General features: G+C 43.0%; 1 protein-coding gene across 4 annotated transcripts in view; it reads right to left on the minus strand.

The window, feature by feature from the left end:
- Positions 1–10,000: 10,000 nt before the first annotated feature.
- Positions 10,001–15,692, minus strand: part of cops4 (COP9 constitutive photomorphogenic homolog subunit 4 (Arabidopsis)) — a 59,158-nt gene continuing 53,466 nt past the window's right edge. For all 4 annotated transcript variants that reach the window (XM_078214402.1, XM_078214429.1, XM_078214420.1 and 1 more), the window contains exon 10: positions 10,001–10,759. In XM_078214402.1, coding sequence (XP_078070528.1) covers positions 10,626–10,759 — 134 coding nt within the window. In that variant the 3' untranslated portion in view covers positions 10,001–10,625. The remainder of the gene's footprint in view (positions 10,760–15,692) is intronic.

Below are 15,692 nucleotides of genomic sequence, written 5' to 3' on the forward strand. Positions count from 1 at the left end.
ACCAGAAGCTTAACTGGACCAACCTCATAAATACTGAGTAAAACAATGAGTTAGAGGCTGGGAAATCTGCGGAGAGTAACTCGCTTCCTGACTTCCCAAAACCTGTCCACCACTTACAAGACACAAGTCAGGAGTGTGACAAAACACTCTTCACTTGCCTGGATGAGCGCAGCTCCAACAGTACTCAAGAAGACTGACACTATCCGGGAGAGAGGACAAATGTAAAGATAAAATGCAAGAGAGAAATAAAAGAAATGAGGAGAGGCTGGAAACTTCCTTGTGATCAGGTGTGAGTAAATACATTTGTGTTTAATGACATATATACCCAGAAAATAAAATACTGAGACTTTATAGTATGCTGGTGAGACCAGTTAGAATACTATACTCAATTCGGAGCATTCTGGGCACTGCACCTTAACACAAAGTAGATAGGCTCACACTAAAAGTACACAGCAGCTAATACGACGAGATTCCAAATTTAAAACAGATGAATTAGAAGAAATTAGAGCAGCTTTTGCCTTATGCCTAAAATGATGATGATTAAACTGTATTTATAACTTTAATACTTTAAATTAACTACAGGCAATTATTTTGAAGTAGGCCAATAAAGTTGTGCTGTGGGGTATAAACAAGAATCAATGAAAAATTAGAACAGAAACCAGAAAAACATTTTTGCCCAGTGGTAAGTGGTTTTACAAAAGGTTTGCAATAGCCTCATCTGCTGGCCATAGTGAGGCGTACAGTGTTAAAAAAAAAAATCAGCCCCATTTTGGACGCCTGCAACACAGGTTTCTGTCCAGTCTCTAGAATTCCACAGGCTTTACAAGAATTTTAAACATTCTCAAGATACGCACTATTTTTTCTCATGAATTTGAATGAAAAACACTATTAATGATTTAACATGTGAAAGCACATTCAGGCTGCAACAGTGTCTGGCTGGAACATTAAAAGAAAATATTCTATCTCCAAGGCCAGCTTTATACAGAAACTTGGATAAATTGCGGGAAACAATCTTCAAAACGCCAGTAAACATCATGTTTCATCCAATAATTTATTTTATTCTTAAATAATGGAATGACTTTGGCAACTTTTCCAATCCAATGGGGTACAATAAAATACAGTAAAATCCCAATGAGTCAAATCCCAAGGGATTCACCCACGAATCTGCATTAAGCAGAGCTTTGTGACAGCCAAGGAGGCCCCTTTCCCATCTGAATGCATCTCTATGTAACCCAATATGCCTGCAAATGTGCTCCAAGTCAAAAACAACAGATTCAAATGCCAAATGGAAATGCATAATGCTGCACGTGTGAAAAGTCTTTATTTATTTTGTTCAAACCTTACAATGGCCCAAACTTGTAACAAGCATTGAAAAACATCAGGTGGTAGCTTTGGAATCTTTTTCTGCATTGTGTGCTTCATCTTGAATCGGTCCTGCCACCCGTCGCTGCAGGTGAACTCCACTTGGTCCAACTTCTTTGCAAGGGCAACTCCCTTTTACTGTAGAATTGGACCCATAGCGGAGATTGTTCTGCACTTGCACTGCCTTGAACCACATCAACAGAGCTTCTTCAATATCGGGATAGGCAGCCATCAGTCATCCTCTGAATTTCTGCTATCATGGGCATCGTCCTATGGGATTTGCTATTCTTTCAGCAGGGAATGGTTGACTTTACATAACCACAATTTTGCATCATTTGAGTCCATGACATATTGCGATTTCACTGCAGGAGCAGGACATTTGGAACCTCCAGCCGTTTCCACCATTCTATAAGATCATTGCCAAGCTTCTATTTCAACTCTAACCACTTTTTTGCTTGACCCCATATCTTCGTAATGTCCAAAAATCTATCAATCTCAGCTTTGTCTATACGCAACAATGAAACATCCACATTCCTCTGGATAGAGAAATTGAAAGATACACAATTCTCCAAGAGAATGAATTTCTCACCTCAGTCCTAAATGGCTAACCTCTGTTTTAGGCTTTCCAACCATGGGAACCATATTCTCAGCATCTACCTTGTTGAGCAATCACATCCCTCAGAATAGATTCTAGCATTTTCTCTACTGCTTGTCAGGGTAACAGACCTGTAGTTTTGTTTTCCCTCACCCCTCTTTTAAATAGTGTAGTTACATTTGCTATCAATCTGCAAGATTTTAGGACATGAGTCTAACATGAGTCTGACTGCACGGTGAGTGCTGCCTGACTGTGAGGAGTGCTTTTGGTGTTGGATGAAAACAGGGAGTTCAAGTGGTAAATTATAAGGAGGTAAGTAGTCATTAAACTTGCTTTCAGGGTGAGCTAAATTAGTTCTTATTTGGGAAGTTAAAAGCTACACTCTAGTGCATTCCTGCAACAGGAATCAGCTGAGTCAGCTCTCAACTGAACTTGGCTGGTTGTTTGTACAAATGGTTAAAACCAGTTCCAGGGCTTTGTAAGTTGCGCCTATAAAAACAAAGGCCTCACACTGCTGCTCCGACTGCGCGGTGAGTGCTGCCTGGCTGTGAGGCATTAGGTGAAACAGGCAGCAGAGGCTACAAGGAAGAGTGCTGATTGGTCAGTAAGGGAGAGTGCTGATTGGTCAGTAAGGGAGAGTGCTGATTGGTCAGTAGAGTGCTGATTGGTCAGTACGGGAGAGCGCTGATTGGTCAGTAAGGGAGAGTGCTGATTGGTCAGTAAGGGAGAGCGCTGATTGGTCAGTAAGGGAGAGTGCTGATTGGTCAGTAAGGGAGAGTGCTGATTGGTCAGTAAGGGAGAGTGCTGATTGGTCAGTAAGGGTTACTCTTAATTCTCTGAAACTGACAAAGAGTTTGGACTAAAAATACTTAAAAGTGACATCACAGGAGGGCTGTGATTTGATTGGCTAACAGGGAGATGTACTAAATCTGAAAACCAATTTAAATTACTGACATTGCGTTGAGACTGAGGTAATAAGGAAATATGTAACTTTTAAAAATTTAAAACCCAAATTAAAAACTAATTAAATAAAATAGAGATGGTGGGTCAGGTGATGTGTTGTTCATGCATGATGTGGGAGCTGGTGGACTCCATTGTGGTTCCCAGTGAGCGCGGCTCTAGTAAGCGTTGGTTGCTTGAGGAACTCTGGCTCAGAGTGGATAAGCTGGATTCTGAGCTTCGACACATCAGGGAGGGGGAGAGATACCTGGACACTGTGTTTCAGGAGGCAATCAGACCTCTTGGATTAAATACCTTGAATTCGGCCAGTGGTCAGGGACAGGAGGGTGTGGCTGCGAGTAAGGCAGGTAGAGGGATCCAGGCTGAAGAGTTGCAGGAGCCTCAGTCCCTGAACCTGTCTAACAGGTTTGAGATTCCTGCTCCCTGTGTAGATGGGAACGGGTACTGCAGGGAGGATGAGCAAACTGACAACGGCACCGTGGTACAGGCAGCCATTCAAGTGGGGGGGGGAAGAAAAAAAAATGTAGTCGTAATTGGGGATAGTATAGTTAGGGGCATTGACACTGTTCTCCGTGACCAGGATTGAGAATCCCGAAGGTTGTGTTGCCTGCCTGGTGCTCGGGTTCGGGATATCTCATCTGGGCTGCAGAGGAACTTGGAGTGGGAGGGGAAAGACCCAGTTGTCGTGGTCCACATAGGTACCAATGACATAGGTAGAACAGGTACAAAGGTTCTGCTAAGGGAGTATGAACAGCTAGGAGCTAAATTAAAAAGCAGAACCAAAAAGGTAATAATCTCTGGATTACTGCCTGAGCCACGAGCTAATTGGCACAGGGTCAATAAGATTAAGGAGGTAAATGCGTGGCTCAAAGATTGGTGTGGGAGGAATGGGTTTGAATTCATGGGATATTGGCACCAGTATTGGGGAAGAGAGGACCTGTTCTGATGGGATGGTCTTCATCTGAATTGTGCTGGGATCAGAGTCCCGGCGAATCGTATAACTAGGGCTTTAAACTAAATATTGGGGGGAATAGAACAGAGTGTGTAGAAGGTGGCAGAAATCTAACCTCAAAAAAGGTGACAAATATGAGAAGGTGGTCAATGCAGGACTGAGGGTGTTGTACCTAAATGTGCGCAGTTTACGGAACAAGGTAAATGAGCTTGTTGCGCACATTGAAATTGGCCGGTACAATGTTGTGGGCATCACAGACGTGGCTGCAAGGGGATCAGGGCTGGGATCTAAATATCCAAGGATATGTGTTAGTAAGGAATGAAGTTAAATTGAAGTGATATAGAATCAGAAGGCATAGAATCTCTGTGGGTCGAGTTGAGGAATCGCAAAGGTAAAAAGACCCTGATGGGATTATGTACAGGCCCCCTAGCAGTAGTCAGGATGTGGGGCAGAAAATAAATCAGGAGATAGAAAAGGCATTTAAAAAAAGGCAATATTATAATAATCATGGGGGACTTCAATATGCAGGTGGACTGGGAAAATCAGATAGGTAGCGGATCCCAAGAAAATGAATTTGTGGAATGTCTAAGAGATGGTTTTTTGGAGCAGGTTGTGACACAGCCTACCAGGGAACAGGCTATTCTGGATTTGGTGTAATGAGGCAGACTTGATTAGGGAAATTAAGGTGAAGGAACCCTTAGGGAGCAGTGACCACAATATGATAGAATTTACCCTGCAGTTTGAGGGGGAGAAGCTGGAATCAGATGTAATGGTATTACAATTACATAAAGGTAACTACAAACACATGAGGGAGGAGCCAGCCAGAGTTGATTGGAAAGGGAGCCTAGCAGGGAAGACAGTGGAACAGCAATGGCAGGAGTTTGAGAGTTATTCAGGAGGCACAACAGAAATTCATCCCAAGGAGGAGGAAACATGCTAAGGGGAGGATGAGGCATCCATGGCTGATGAGGGAAGTCAAGGACAACATAAACGCAAAAAAAAAAGCATACAAAGTGGCAAGGATTAGTGGGAAGCCAGAGGATTGGGAAGCCTTTAAAAGCGAGCAGAGGACAACTAAAAAAGCAATAAGGTGGGGGGGGGGGGGGGGGGGAGGAGAGAGAGGGGGGAGAGAAGATTAAATGAGTGTAAGCTAGCTAGTAATATAAAAGATAGGAAGAGTTTTTTTCAATATATAAAAGGTAAGAGAGAGGCAAAAATAGCCATTGGACCACTGGAAAATGAGGCTGGAAAAACAATAATAGGAAACAAAGAAATGGCAGAGGAACTGAATAGTTACTTTGCATCAGTCTTCACGGTGGAAGACACCAGTGGGATGCCAGAGCTCAAGGAGAGTCAGGGGGCACAGGTGAGTGTAGTGGCCATCACTAAGGAGAAGATTCTGGGGAAGCTGAAAGGTCTGAAGGTGGATAAATCACCTGGGCCGGATGGACTATATCCCAATGTTCTAAAAGAAATAGCTGAGGAAATTGTGGAGGCATTGGAGGTGATCTTTCAGGAATCACTGGAGGCAGGGAGGGTACCAGAGGACTGGAAAGTAGTTAATGTAACACCCGCTGTTTAAAAAGGGAGGGAGGCAGCAAACGGGAAATTATAGACTGGTTAGCCTGACTTCGGTCATTGGCAAGATTTTAGAGTCCATTATTAAAGATGAGATCGCAGAGTACTTGGAAGTGCATGATAAAGTAGGACAGAGTCAGCACGGCTTTGTCAAGGGGAGGTCATGTCTGACAGATCTGTTAAGAGTTCTTTGAGGAGGTATCAAGGAAGTTAAAGGAGAACCATGGACATGATTTATTTAGATTTCCAGAAGGTCTTTAACAAGGTGCTGCATAGGAGACTGTTAAATAAGTTAAGTGCCCATGGTGTTAAGGGCAAGATCCTAGCATGGATAGAGGTTTGGCTGACTGGCAGAAAGCAGAGAGTGGGGATAAAGGGGTCTTTTTCAGGATGGCAGCCGGTGATGAGTGGTGTGCCTCAGGGGTCAGTGCTGGGACCACTTTTCACAATATACATTAATGATTTGGAGGAAGGAACTGAAGGCACTGTTACTAAGTTTGCAGATGATACAAAGATATGTAGAGGGACAGGTAGTATTGAGGAAGCAGGGGGACTGCAGAAGGACTTGGACAAGTTAGGAGAGTGGGCAAAGAATTGGCAGATGGAATACAATGTGTGAGGTTATGCACTTTGGAAGGAGGAATGGAGGCATAGACTATTTTCTAAATGGGAAAATGCTTAGGAAACCAGAAACACAAAAGGACTTGGGAGTCATTGTTCAAGATTCTCTTAAGGTTAACGTGCAGGTTCAGTCGACAGTTAGGCAGGCAAGTGCAATGTTAGCATTCATGTCAAGAGAGCTAGAATACAAGAGCAAGAATGTACTTCTGAAGCTGTATAAAGCTCTGGTCAGACCCCAGTTTTGGGCCCCATATCTAAGGAAGGATGTGCTGGCCTTGGAAAGGGTCCAGAGGAGGTTCACAAGAACGATCCCTAGAATGAAGAGCCTGTTGTATGAGGAACGGTTAGGACTCCGGGTCCGTATTTGTTGGGAGTTTAGAAGGATGAGGGGGGGATCTTATTGAAAATTACAGGATACTGCGAGGCCTGGATAGAGTGGACGTGGAGAGGATGTTTCCGCTAGTAGGAAAAACTAGAACCAGAGGGCACAACCTCAGGCTAAAGGGACGATCCTTTAAAACAGAGATGAGGAGGAATTTCTTCAGCCAGAGAGTGGTGAATATGTGGAGCTCTTTGCTGCAGGAGGCTGTGGAGGCCAGGTCATTGAGTGTCTTTAAGACAGAGATTGGTTCTTGATTAATAAGAGGATCAGGGGTTATGGGGAAAAGGCAGGAGAATGCGGATGAGAAAAATATCAGCCATGATTGAATGGCAGAGCAGACTCGATGGGCCGAGTGGCTTAATTCTGCTCCTATGTCTCATGATCTAATATGTCTTAAGATAGGGGGAAGAAAAAGCTGATGGGTTGCAACAGGCATAAGCACATACTGAGATGATCAAACATTTAATAGGATACAAGATTCTTTGTATTACTAAGACCAAAGGTTTATCATCTGTGCAGGGCAGCGGGCTAAGGCTGAGTAACAGAGCTACGGATGGATAAATATTCTGAATTTTAATTAATTGGCTTAGAGAATCAGGATATATTTATGCAGAACTTTCCTTCAGGAGGGAAGTGGTTTCAGAATTTCAATAGTGTTGTCCTGGTAAATGGTGCTGTTAATGTATTATTTGACATGTAAAATGACTGGTGTACACCTAATGTTTGTGCATCACCCCGAAAGGTACTCTGAATCAATAATAGTCTCAGAAAACATTCAATGATTATGGTGTCAATAAAAATGGACAAATGAACAAGGTAATACATTTAATCTAATTTCAATGCATTGCACCTTTAAATTGAAATCAAAGTAAAAGAATTTCAAAGTGTGCATTCATGAGTGCACAAAGGAATGCAGCCCACGTGTAGAAACAAACCTATATATTGGAGAGAAACAGAACCCCCTTAAAACTCTTGGAAAACAACAGCAAGTCCAAGCAGCAAGAATCTTTGAAGCAACATCAGAAACAATTGGTAAAATTAAACGATGACATGATCCAAAGGTTCCCTACCTGATCAGAAACTTCATCTTCTTACCCAATTGAACATAAACTTCCGCCACCCTGAACAGGGGTCATGGACCTCCCCTATTTGTCCCCGCCCCCCCCCCCTCTCTCCCAACATAGCAGTATGGCTGCATCCCCTATCTAAATGCCTGCCTTCCACCACCAACACTCACCACTGCCAACCAGCTACATACGGTAGTTTTTCCACCAGCTCGTTAACCTTATTTCATTTCCTCACTTCTGATTGCAATTTCCCGTACATAGTGACATCGAGATGCATTTCTCACTTCCTTAAATGCCAGCTATTCAATTATCTCAGATGTTCTAAACCCTGCTGTTCTGCATTCCCTTTCCTCAGCACATCTTCCCTCTCCCCCACCCATGCTTATCTCCTACCTCCCCAACCCTGCTTGGCCTGAAAAATTCAGATTGGCCTTGAGAAATTAAGTATTTTATATAAATGCAAGTTTTAAGACTTGGGGGCCGATTTTACCAAATCGGCTCTAAGTGCCGGGTGCGGGCGTAAATCAGACCCGCGCCCGGCAGCCGCGCTCCAGCGCGCCCATACGCTTTTTTTCGGGGCGGGTCCTAGCGCATTTGCATCTGTCGGAGCACCGAACTGTGCATGCGCAGTTCGAAGCCGACAGCACTCAGCGCACCAGAGCGCGAAAGTCAAAGGCAGCGCTGACAGCACTGCTGTCTGCGTTGCCTTTGACTTTCCCTGGTGGGGGTGGGGGATGTGACGTCACTTCCCTTTGAGGGGGGGGGCAGGTGGGGATGTGACATCCCTTCCCTGAGGTAGGGGGGGGGGCAGGGATCTGACATCCCTTCCCTGAGGGGGGGGGTGGGGTGGGGTAGGGGGGGATCTGACGTCTCTTCCCTTTTGGGGGGGGGGGGGGCATGTGACGTCTCTTCACTGAGGGTGGGGGGGGGAGTGGGGGGGATGTGACGTCTCCACCCCCCCCCCCCAGGGGCAGAGATGTCACAGCCCCCCCCACTCAGGAAAGAGATGTCACATCCCCCGCCCCCCCCCCCTCAGGGAAGAGATGTCACATTCTCCCCCCGCCCCCCCCCCCCCAGTGAAGAGACGTCATCCTACCCATCAGGACCCCCGGAGCAAGGCCAGGATCCAGGATCGCAAGATGCTTTCGACGGACACCAACGATCAATGTAGGTCGGGGGCCCGGGGGGTCCGATCTCAAGGCGGGGGGGGGGGGGGGGGGGAGGCTGCTGATGGGGCCTGCACCCCAGGGTGGTCCGATTGGACTGCCGGGGTGGTTTGTGGGGGCGGTCCGCGAAGGGTGGTCGGGGGCGATTCGGTTGCTGAGTTGAAGCCCCATCGGACTTGAATTCAGCAACATGGTAAATGCACGGGCGCCGATCAGATCGGAGCCTCGTAAAGTGGGAATCCTTGGGCAAGTTGGGCGCGGGCTTCATTATGCTGATTTAAATGCATGCAAATGCATTTAAATCGGCCCGCTGGCCGATTCGGGCGAGTGCCGGATCGGCCGTTGGTAAAGGCGCGATTGGCCTTGGGTTGGGTCTGGACCGCGTTTTAGGCCCGACGCCCAACTTTACCACGATTTTGCGCCCGAAATTTTGGCAAAATCGGGCCCATGGTTATAACCAAGGATATATTTTCAAGCAGCCTTTTAGTTCTGCTGTAAGATAATCCCTGATTTCGCTATCACCACCTCTGGCCGCCCACAGTTTTGGTCTGAGTACCTGGGAAATAACCAATTATAATCGTTTATTCGTGCAGAGTGTAAACTTTCTGTATGACCTCATTATTTGCTTTGTTTAAAGAAAATTAAAATAGATTTACCTGCTAGTGAGAAAATGATGCGATTAATGTAGACATATATTAAGCTGAGCTAGGTTTTGAGTGAGCATCCCAATCCAGTTCTCCAGTACAAAAGTGCCCATTATCCAATGAATTGCCTACCTAATTCAAAACTAACAAAGTAAACAGCTGCAGAAAGTAACAGTTAGGGTGATAATTTTCTGTAATTAGAAAGTTAGGCATCTTTGTTCTGTACAACCCACTAGAAATATGCTTTCCCTCATGTCACCCCATATGTCAAAGCCAGCACGCTAAAGAGTAACCAGCTGCAGGCAGGAGGATTAGCAGGAGAAAACATCCATCAGACACTACTCTCTCACTGCTCGTCTACCCGGCTTTAATCTCCCATGGCATAAGTAGGCCTTTTCAAACTGTTTCCAGATAGGCCAAGGTCTCTGCGCAGCTATCCAACACCAGTGGGGTCACCAAGACCATCCAGGCTGCAGCTGAGAGTATAGTCAATTCAATGACTCACATTGTCGAGGAGTGTCCGCTGGCTAAACTTGATGCGAGTCTTAAAGAACTCCATTTAGCCAATGACAAAATTATTGCTTGGTTCTGGGACCATGAACGCACTAAATGAATAAATACTATAACTAGAACGAATTGAGAAAGGTTCCATTCACAAATATGATCAGTCATCTTGAAGAGCAAAAGAAAAATCAACCTTTTATTTTTTTTAAAAAAGGAAAATCTGTAAAACAAAAACAGTTTTGTCATAGCAATAGCAAAGGCAAAGGGGCTTTTTAAATATACAGTTAATTCATTGGAAAAAGAAGACATTCTCAAAGTAAGGGTTTATTTTCTTGAACAAGTTGTGTTAGCACAGACTCGATCCGTTCTTTTCTTCAGAATTCAGCAAACAATTCTCAAAGATTCTGGATTGACTTCCTTTGATAAGAGGGTCAAAAATAAAGGTTTGCTGTTTCCTAATTAAACCACACTGTGATAGCAAACTGGGCTACAGTTATTCGAATTCAACAAAGAGCAACCAAACTCACAGGAAACAAATCCCATTGCTGCATTCACAACAGAACCCCCTTCACTAGTGACTATGGTGCTATTTTGGATCCAGTGTAATTGAAGAAAATACTTCCAAACTCAATGCAGGCGTGATGGAAACGAGCTCCCTATTCTTGTAAAAAGATTTTAAATAAACAACTGCAAATTAAGTTCTGGAAGGAACAAATTCAATATTTTAAATACGGGGAGAACTGAATCTTGAAATCTTGATGGCGGCTGCAATTCCATAAATTTGGTTGGAGCTATTACTGTGACATCTGAGCTTCCATTGCCTGTGCTGTCCACTCTGGGGCAGCTTGGCTGATCTTCTCCAGTAGATTGTTCACTTGGAAACAAAGGGATTGGATCTGTTTGTCCCATGTGGGCAAAGCTTCACGAGCTGGAAGAAAAAAAAGATATAATAATAGACATAATATCAGTCTAGTTCTCCAAAAACAAAAGAAATGTTGTTTGAAGGGTGCTGAAGTACCAATGTATTGTGTTGGAATGATAGAGTTGTGACTTCTCCTAATAGTAGGTTTCTGATTTTAGTTGTGACAATGTAAAGCAGGGGGAGCAGGTAAGTTATATAGAAAGATAGGAACTACAATATGCTAGTGAGCCCCTTGAGCCTATTCCCCATTCAATTAGGTCATGGCCACCATGTATCTTAATTTCATTAACCCAGCTTTGCTCCAACACTCTTGAGATACCCTTATCCAATAAAAATCTCAGTCTTGAAAGTATCAATTGACCCAGCATCCAGGTTTAATGGGCTACAGAAAGGAGAATGAAATCAATCAAGGCACCAAGTCTTGACCAATATTTACTGACGCCCCCCCAGAACAGTTAGTAAGTCAATGAATCCAGGTTATCATAAGAACAACGTCACTTAGGCAAGTTGCCAGAAAGTCCATAACAGTTTTCCAGCATCAGAAGAAACCAGGAAAGGGTGATAATTAGAAGGGGGAAAAAAAGGTAGTTAAAGAAACTTTAATTAAAATGTTTGTTTTTCTTGTATGCAATTCAGAGGCCAGAAAACCTACTGTACATTGAAGTTTGTACATTTACCTCCAGCCACTTGTCGAGTGAGGGAATTAAAAAAACACACATCATAGTCTCATTTCAGCTCAATTAGGGTTCAGATGACAGGTGAGCCACTATAGGTTTTCTTATTGCTACCTTCCTTCCACTGAAAAATACACTTAATCATTACTTTTTTAAAAACCAAGTATCCCTTCCCATTTTGTCTTTTCTACCCCAAAATACGCAGACTAAACTAATTATTGCCAATTAAGTAGGACCATTTCTTGAATATTCTATTCAGGGGGATGGACACATTTCAAACAATAGATTTTTCTGACATTTAATTTTTTGTTTTCAATGGAGATGCCGAGTTAGCTGTCAGTCAAGTAGTGAAATGAGTATACTCCATTCAGAATGGATAATGGATTTGGGGGGGGGGGAATGTAAATAATTGGTTAAAAATCAGTAGCATTGTTTAAGTGCTGATGAATGTAATGCACTCATATCAGAAATCAGCATGGGGCATAGCTGCTTGCAATTTCTTGTCTCTTTACGTCAGAAGAAAATAGTTCAATAGTTGAAGGTAGAGGGAAATTACACATTTTTGTGACAACGACTCAAATGAATCAATAAAAATCCTTCTACGGCGGATGCATCAATTAATAAATTGCATCAGAAATTTTTTTAATAATCATTTTCTTTCTACATATTTTAAGTAAATGTCATAATTTTATTCATTTACACCTGTGAATATGTGCCAATTAACTTTCTCCAGAGTTTCTACATCAGCTGGGACTCTCATTTGTTAAGACTTCCAAAATACATAAAAACATAGCCATCTATTAAGCTAATTTTACCAACACAATGACCTCTTTCCTAAAGTAAATTCACTTTCAGAATTTTATGGATTAAAGCCAGAAAGGAGACATATAAACTGCCCAGAAAAAGCACCAAACTGAGGACTGGGAGAAATTTAAAGTTCAGCTGAGGAGGACAAAGGGGTTAATTTGGAAGGGAAAAATAGAATAAGTAAGTTTGCATAAAACATAAAAACTGACTGCAAAAGCTGCTGCAGGTATGTGAAGAAAAAAAAAGACTGACAAATATAAATGTAGGTCCCACACAGTTAGAATCAGGTGAATACACAATGGGCAACAAAGAGATGGCAGACCAGCTGAACAAATACTTTGGACCTGTCTTCACGAAGGAATAACCTTCCAGAAATATTAGGGGACACAGGGTCTAGCATGAAGGAGGAACTGAAGGAAATCCTTATTAGTCTAGAAATTGTATTGGGGAAATTCCTGGAATTAAAACCCAATAAGTTGCTAGGGCCTGATGCTCTGCATCCCAGAGTACTTAAGTGGCCCTAGAAATAGTGGACACGTTGGTGATCATTTTCCAGCATTCTATAGATGTTGGAAGAGTTCCAATGGATTGGAAGGTAGCTAATGTAATTCCACTTTTTAAAAAAGGAAGGAGAGAGAAAACAAGGAATTATAAATCAGTTAGCCTGACATTTTCTTCTGAAGTAGGGAGACAAGAAATCGCAAGCAGCTATGTACCATGCTGATTTCTGGTCCAAGTCAGCATGATTCACTAAAATCATGCTCGATAAATCTTCTGGATTTTTTTGAGGATGTGGCCAGTAGAGTGGACAAGGGTGATCCAATGGAAGTTGGGTATCTGGACTTTCAAACGGCTTTCGACAGGGTCCCACACAAGAGATTAATGAGTAAAATTAAAGATCATGGTACTGGGGGTAATGTATTGATGTGGATAGGGAACTGGTTGGCAGACAGGAAGTAGAGAGTGGGAATAAACGGGTCCTTTTCAGAGGGGCAGTCAGTGACGAGTGGGGCACCGCATGGTTCAGTGCTAGGACTCCAGCTGTTCACAATATATACTAATGATTTGGATGAAGGAATTGAATGCAATATCTCCAAATTTGCAGACGACACTAAGCTGGGTGGCAGAGTGTGCTGTGAGGAGGATGCTAAGAGGCTGCAGGGTGAGTTGGACAGGCTGACTGAGTGGGCAAATACAATAAAAGGTGGACAAATATGAGGTTATCCACTTTGGTGGCACAAACAGGAAGGAAGATTATCTGAATGGTGGTAGTTTAGGAAAACGGGACCTGGCTGTCATGGTGAAATAGTCGCTGAAGGTTGGCATGCAGGTACAGCAGGCGGTGAGGAAAGCTAATGGCATGCTGGCCTTCATAGCAAGAGGATTTGCGTATAGGAGTAGGGACGTCTTGCTGCAGTTATACAGGGCCTTGGTGAGGCCATACCTTGAGTATTGGGTGCAGTTTTGGTCTCCTAGTCTGAGGAAGGACATTCTTGCTATCGAGGGAGTCCAGCGAAGGTTCACCAGACCGATTCCCGGAATGGCAGGACTGACATATGAAGACAGACTGGACCGATGTGCTTGTACTCACTGGAATTTAGAAGAACTAGAGGGGATCTCATAGAAACATATAAAATCCTGATGGGACTAGACAAGCTAGATGTGGGAAGAATGATCCCGATTGTTGGGGAAGTAGAGAACTAGGGGTCACATTCTAAGAATAAGGGATAAGCTATTCAGGACTGAGATGAGAAAGAGCTTCTTCACTCAGAGTTGTGAACTTGTGGAATTCTCCACCACAAAAAGCTTTTGTTAGATATATTCAAGAGGGAATTGGACGTGGCCCTTGCGGCTAAAGGGATCAAGGGGAATGGAGAAAAAGCAGGAGTAGAATACTGAAAGTGCATGATCAGCCATGATCATATTGAATGGTGATGCAGGCACTAAGGGCCGAATATTTTCTATATAAAGAACAAAGGACACTATAGCACAGGAACAGGCCCTTCGGCCCTCCATGCCTGTGCCGATCACATTGTCCTATCTAGACCAACCGCTTATATCTCTCTATTCCCCGTTTGTTCATATGCCTATCAAGATAAGTCTTAAATGTGGCTAATGTGTCTGCCTCAAACACCTCACTTGGCAGTGCATTCCAGGCCCCCACCACCCTCTGTAAAAAAAGCTCCCCCCCCCACATCTCCACTGAACCTTCCCCCCTTTATCTTGAACTTGTACCCCTTTATAATTGTCATTTCTGCCCTAGGAAAAAGCTTCCAACTGTTCACTCTGTCTATACCTCTCATAATTTTATAAACTTCTAATAGTCGCCCATCAGCCTCCGTCTTTCCAGGGAGAACAATCCCAGTTTATTCAATCTTCCCTCATAGCTAATACCCTCCATACCAGGAAATATCCTGGTAAACCTTTTCTGGACTCTCTCCAAAGCTCCCACGTCCTTCTGGTAGTGTGGTGACCAGAATTGGACACAGTATTTCGAATGTGGCCTAACCAACGTTTTATATAACTGTAACATAATTTGCCAACTTTTATACTTGACGCCCTATCCGATGAAGGCAAGCATGCCATATGCTTTCTTCACCACCTTTTCTACTTGTGCTGCCACTTTTAAGGATCTGTGGACATGTACTCGCAGACCTGTGTGTGTCCATGCTCCTGATGGTTCTGCCATTTATTTTATAGCTCCCATCTGAATTGGTTCTACCAAAATGGATCACCTCACATTTGTCCGGGTTAAATTCCATCTTCCATTTCTTTGCCCATTTTTCCAGTCTATCTATATCCTGTTGTATTCTCTGACAACCTTCATCACTATCCGCAACTCCGCCAATCTTAGTATCATCTGCAAACTTTCTAATCAGACCAGATACATTTTCTTCCAAGTCATTTTTATATATTACAAACAGCAGAGGTCCCAGCACTGATCCCTGCGGAACACCACTAGTTACAGACCTCCATTCAGAAAAACACCCTTCCACTGCTACCCTCTGTCTTCTTTGGCTAAGTCAGTTCTGAATTATGTTTCTAAAAAAAAAAAAATCAATTTTAAAATGCATCAAGGTTTAAATCATTTTAAAGAATTATAAGCAAATTAACTATTAAAGTTATTGTGCAGAATACATCCATTAATATACACCTTTTTGTAAAAAAGCTTGCTGCTTCCACTATAGCACTAAAAGATAAATAAATAAAAATAGTGGAGACCATGACAGGATGATGGTACTCTGTGTGCACTGATATATTCAATTTCTATCATCAAAATCTTCAGGAAAGTGAGCAACAATAACTTTATAAAACACCAAAAGTAATTCAATATTGCTAAGATTATTTTTTCCGCAAGAAACAGGGAAAAGACATTGTCTGCTTCAACCATCATCTCTCTTAAAAATGTGAATTATTTCAAACATATTGAATTGAATCATTACAAATTTTAAATCAAC

The sequence above is a fragment of the Mustelus asterias genome, chromosome 1, assembly GCF_964213995.1.
Source record: "Mustelus asterias chromosome 1, sMusAst1.hap1.1, whole genome shotgun sequence".
NCBI classification, from domain to species: Eukaryota; Metazoa; Chordata; class Chondrichthyes; order Carcharhiniformes; family Triakidae; genus Mustelus; species Mustelus asterias.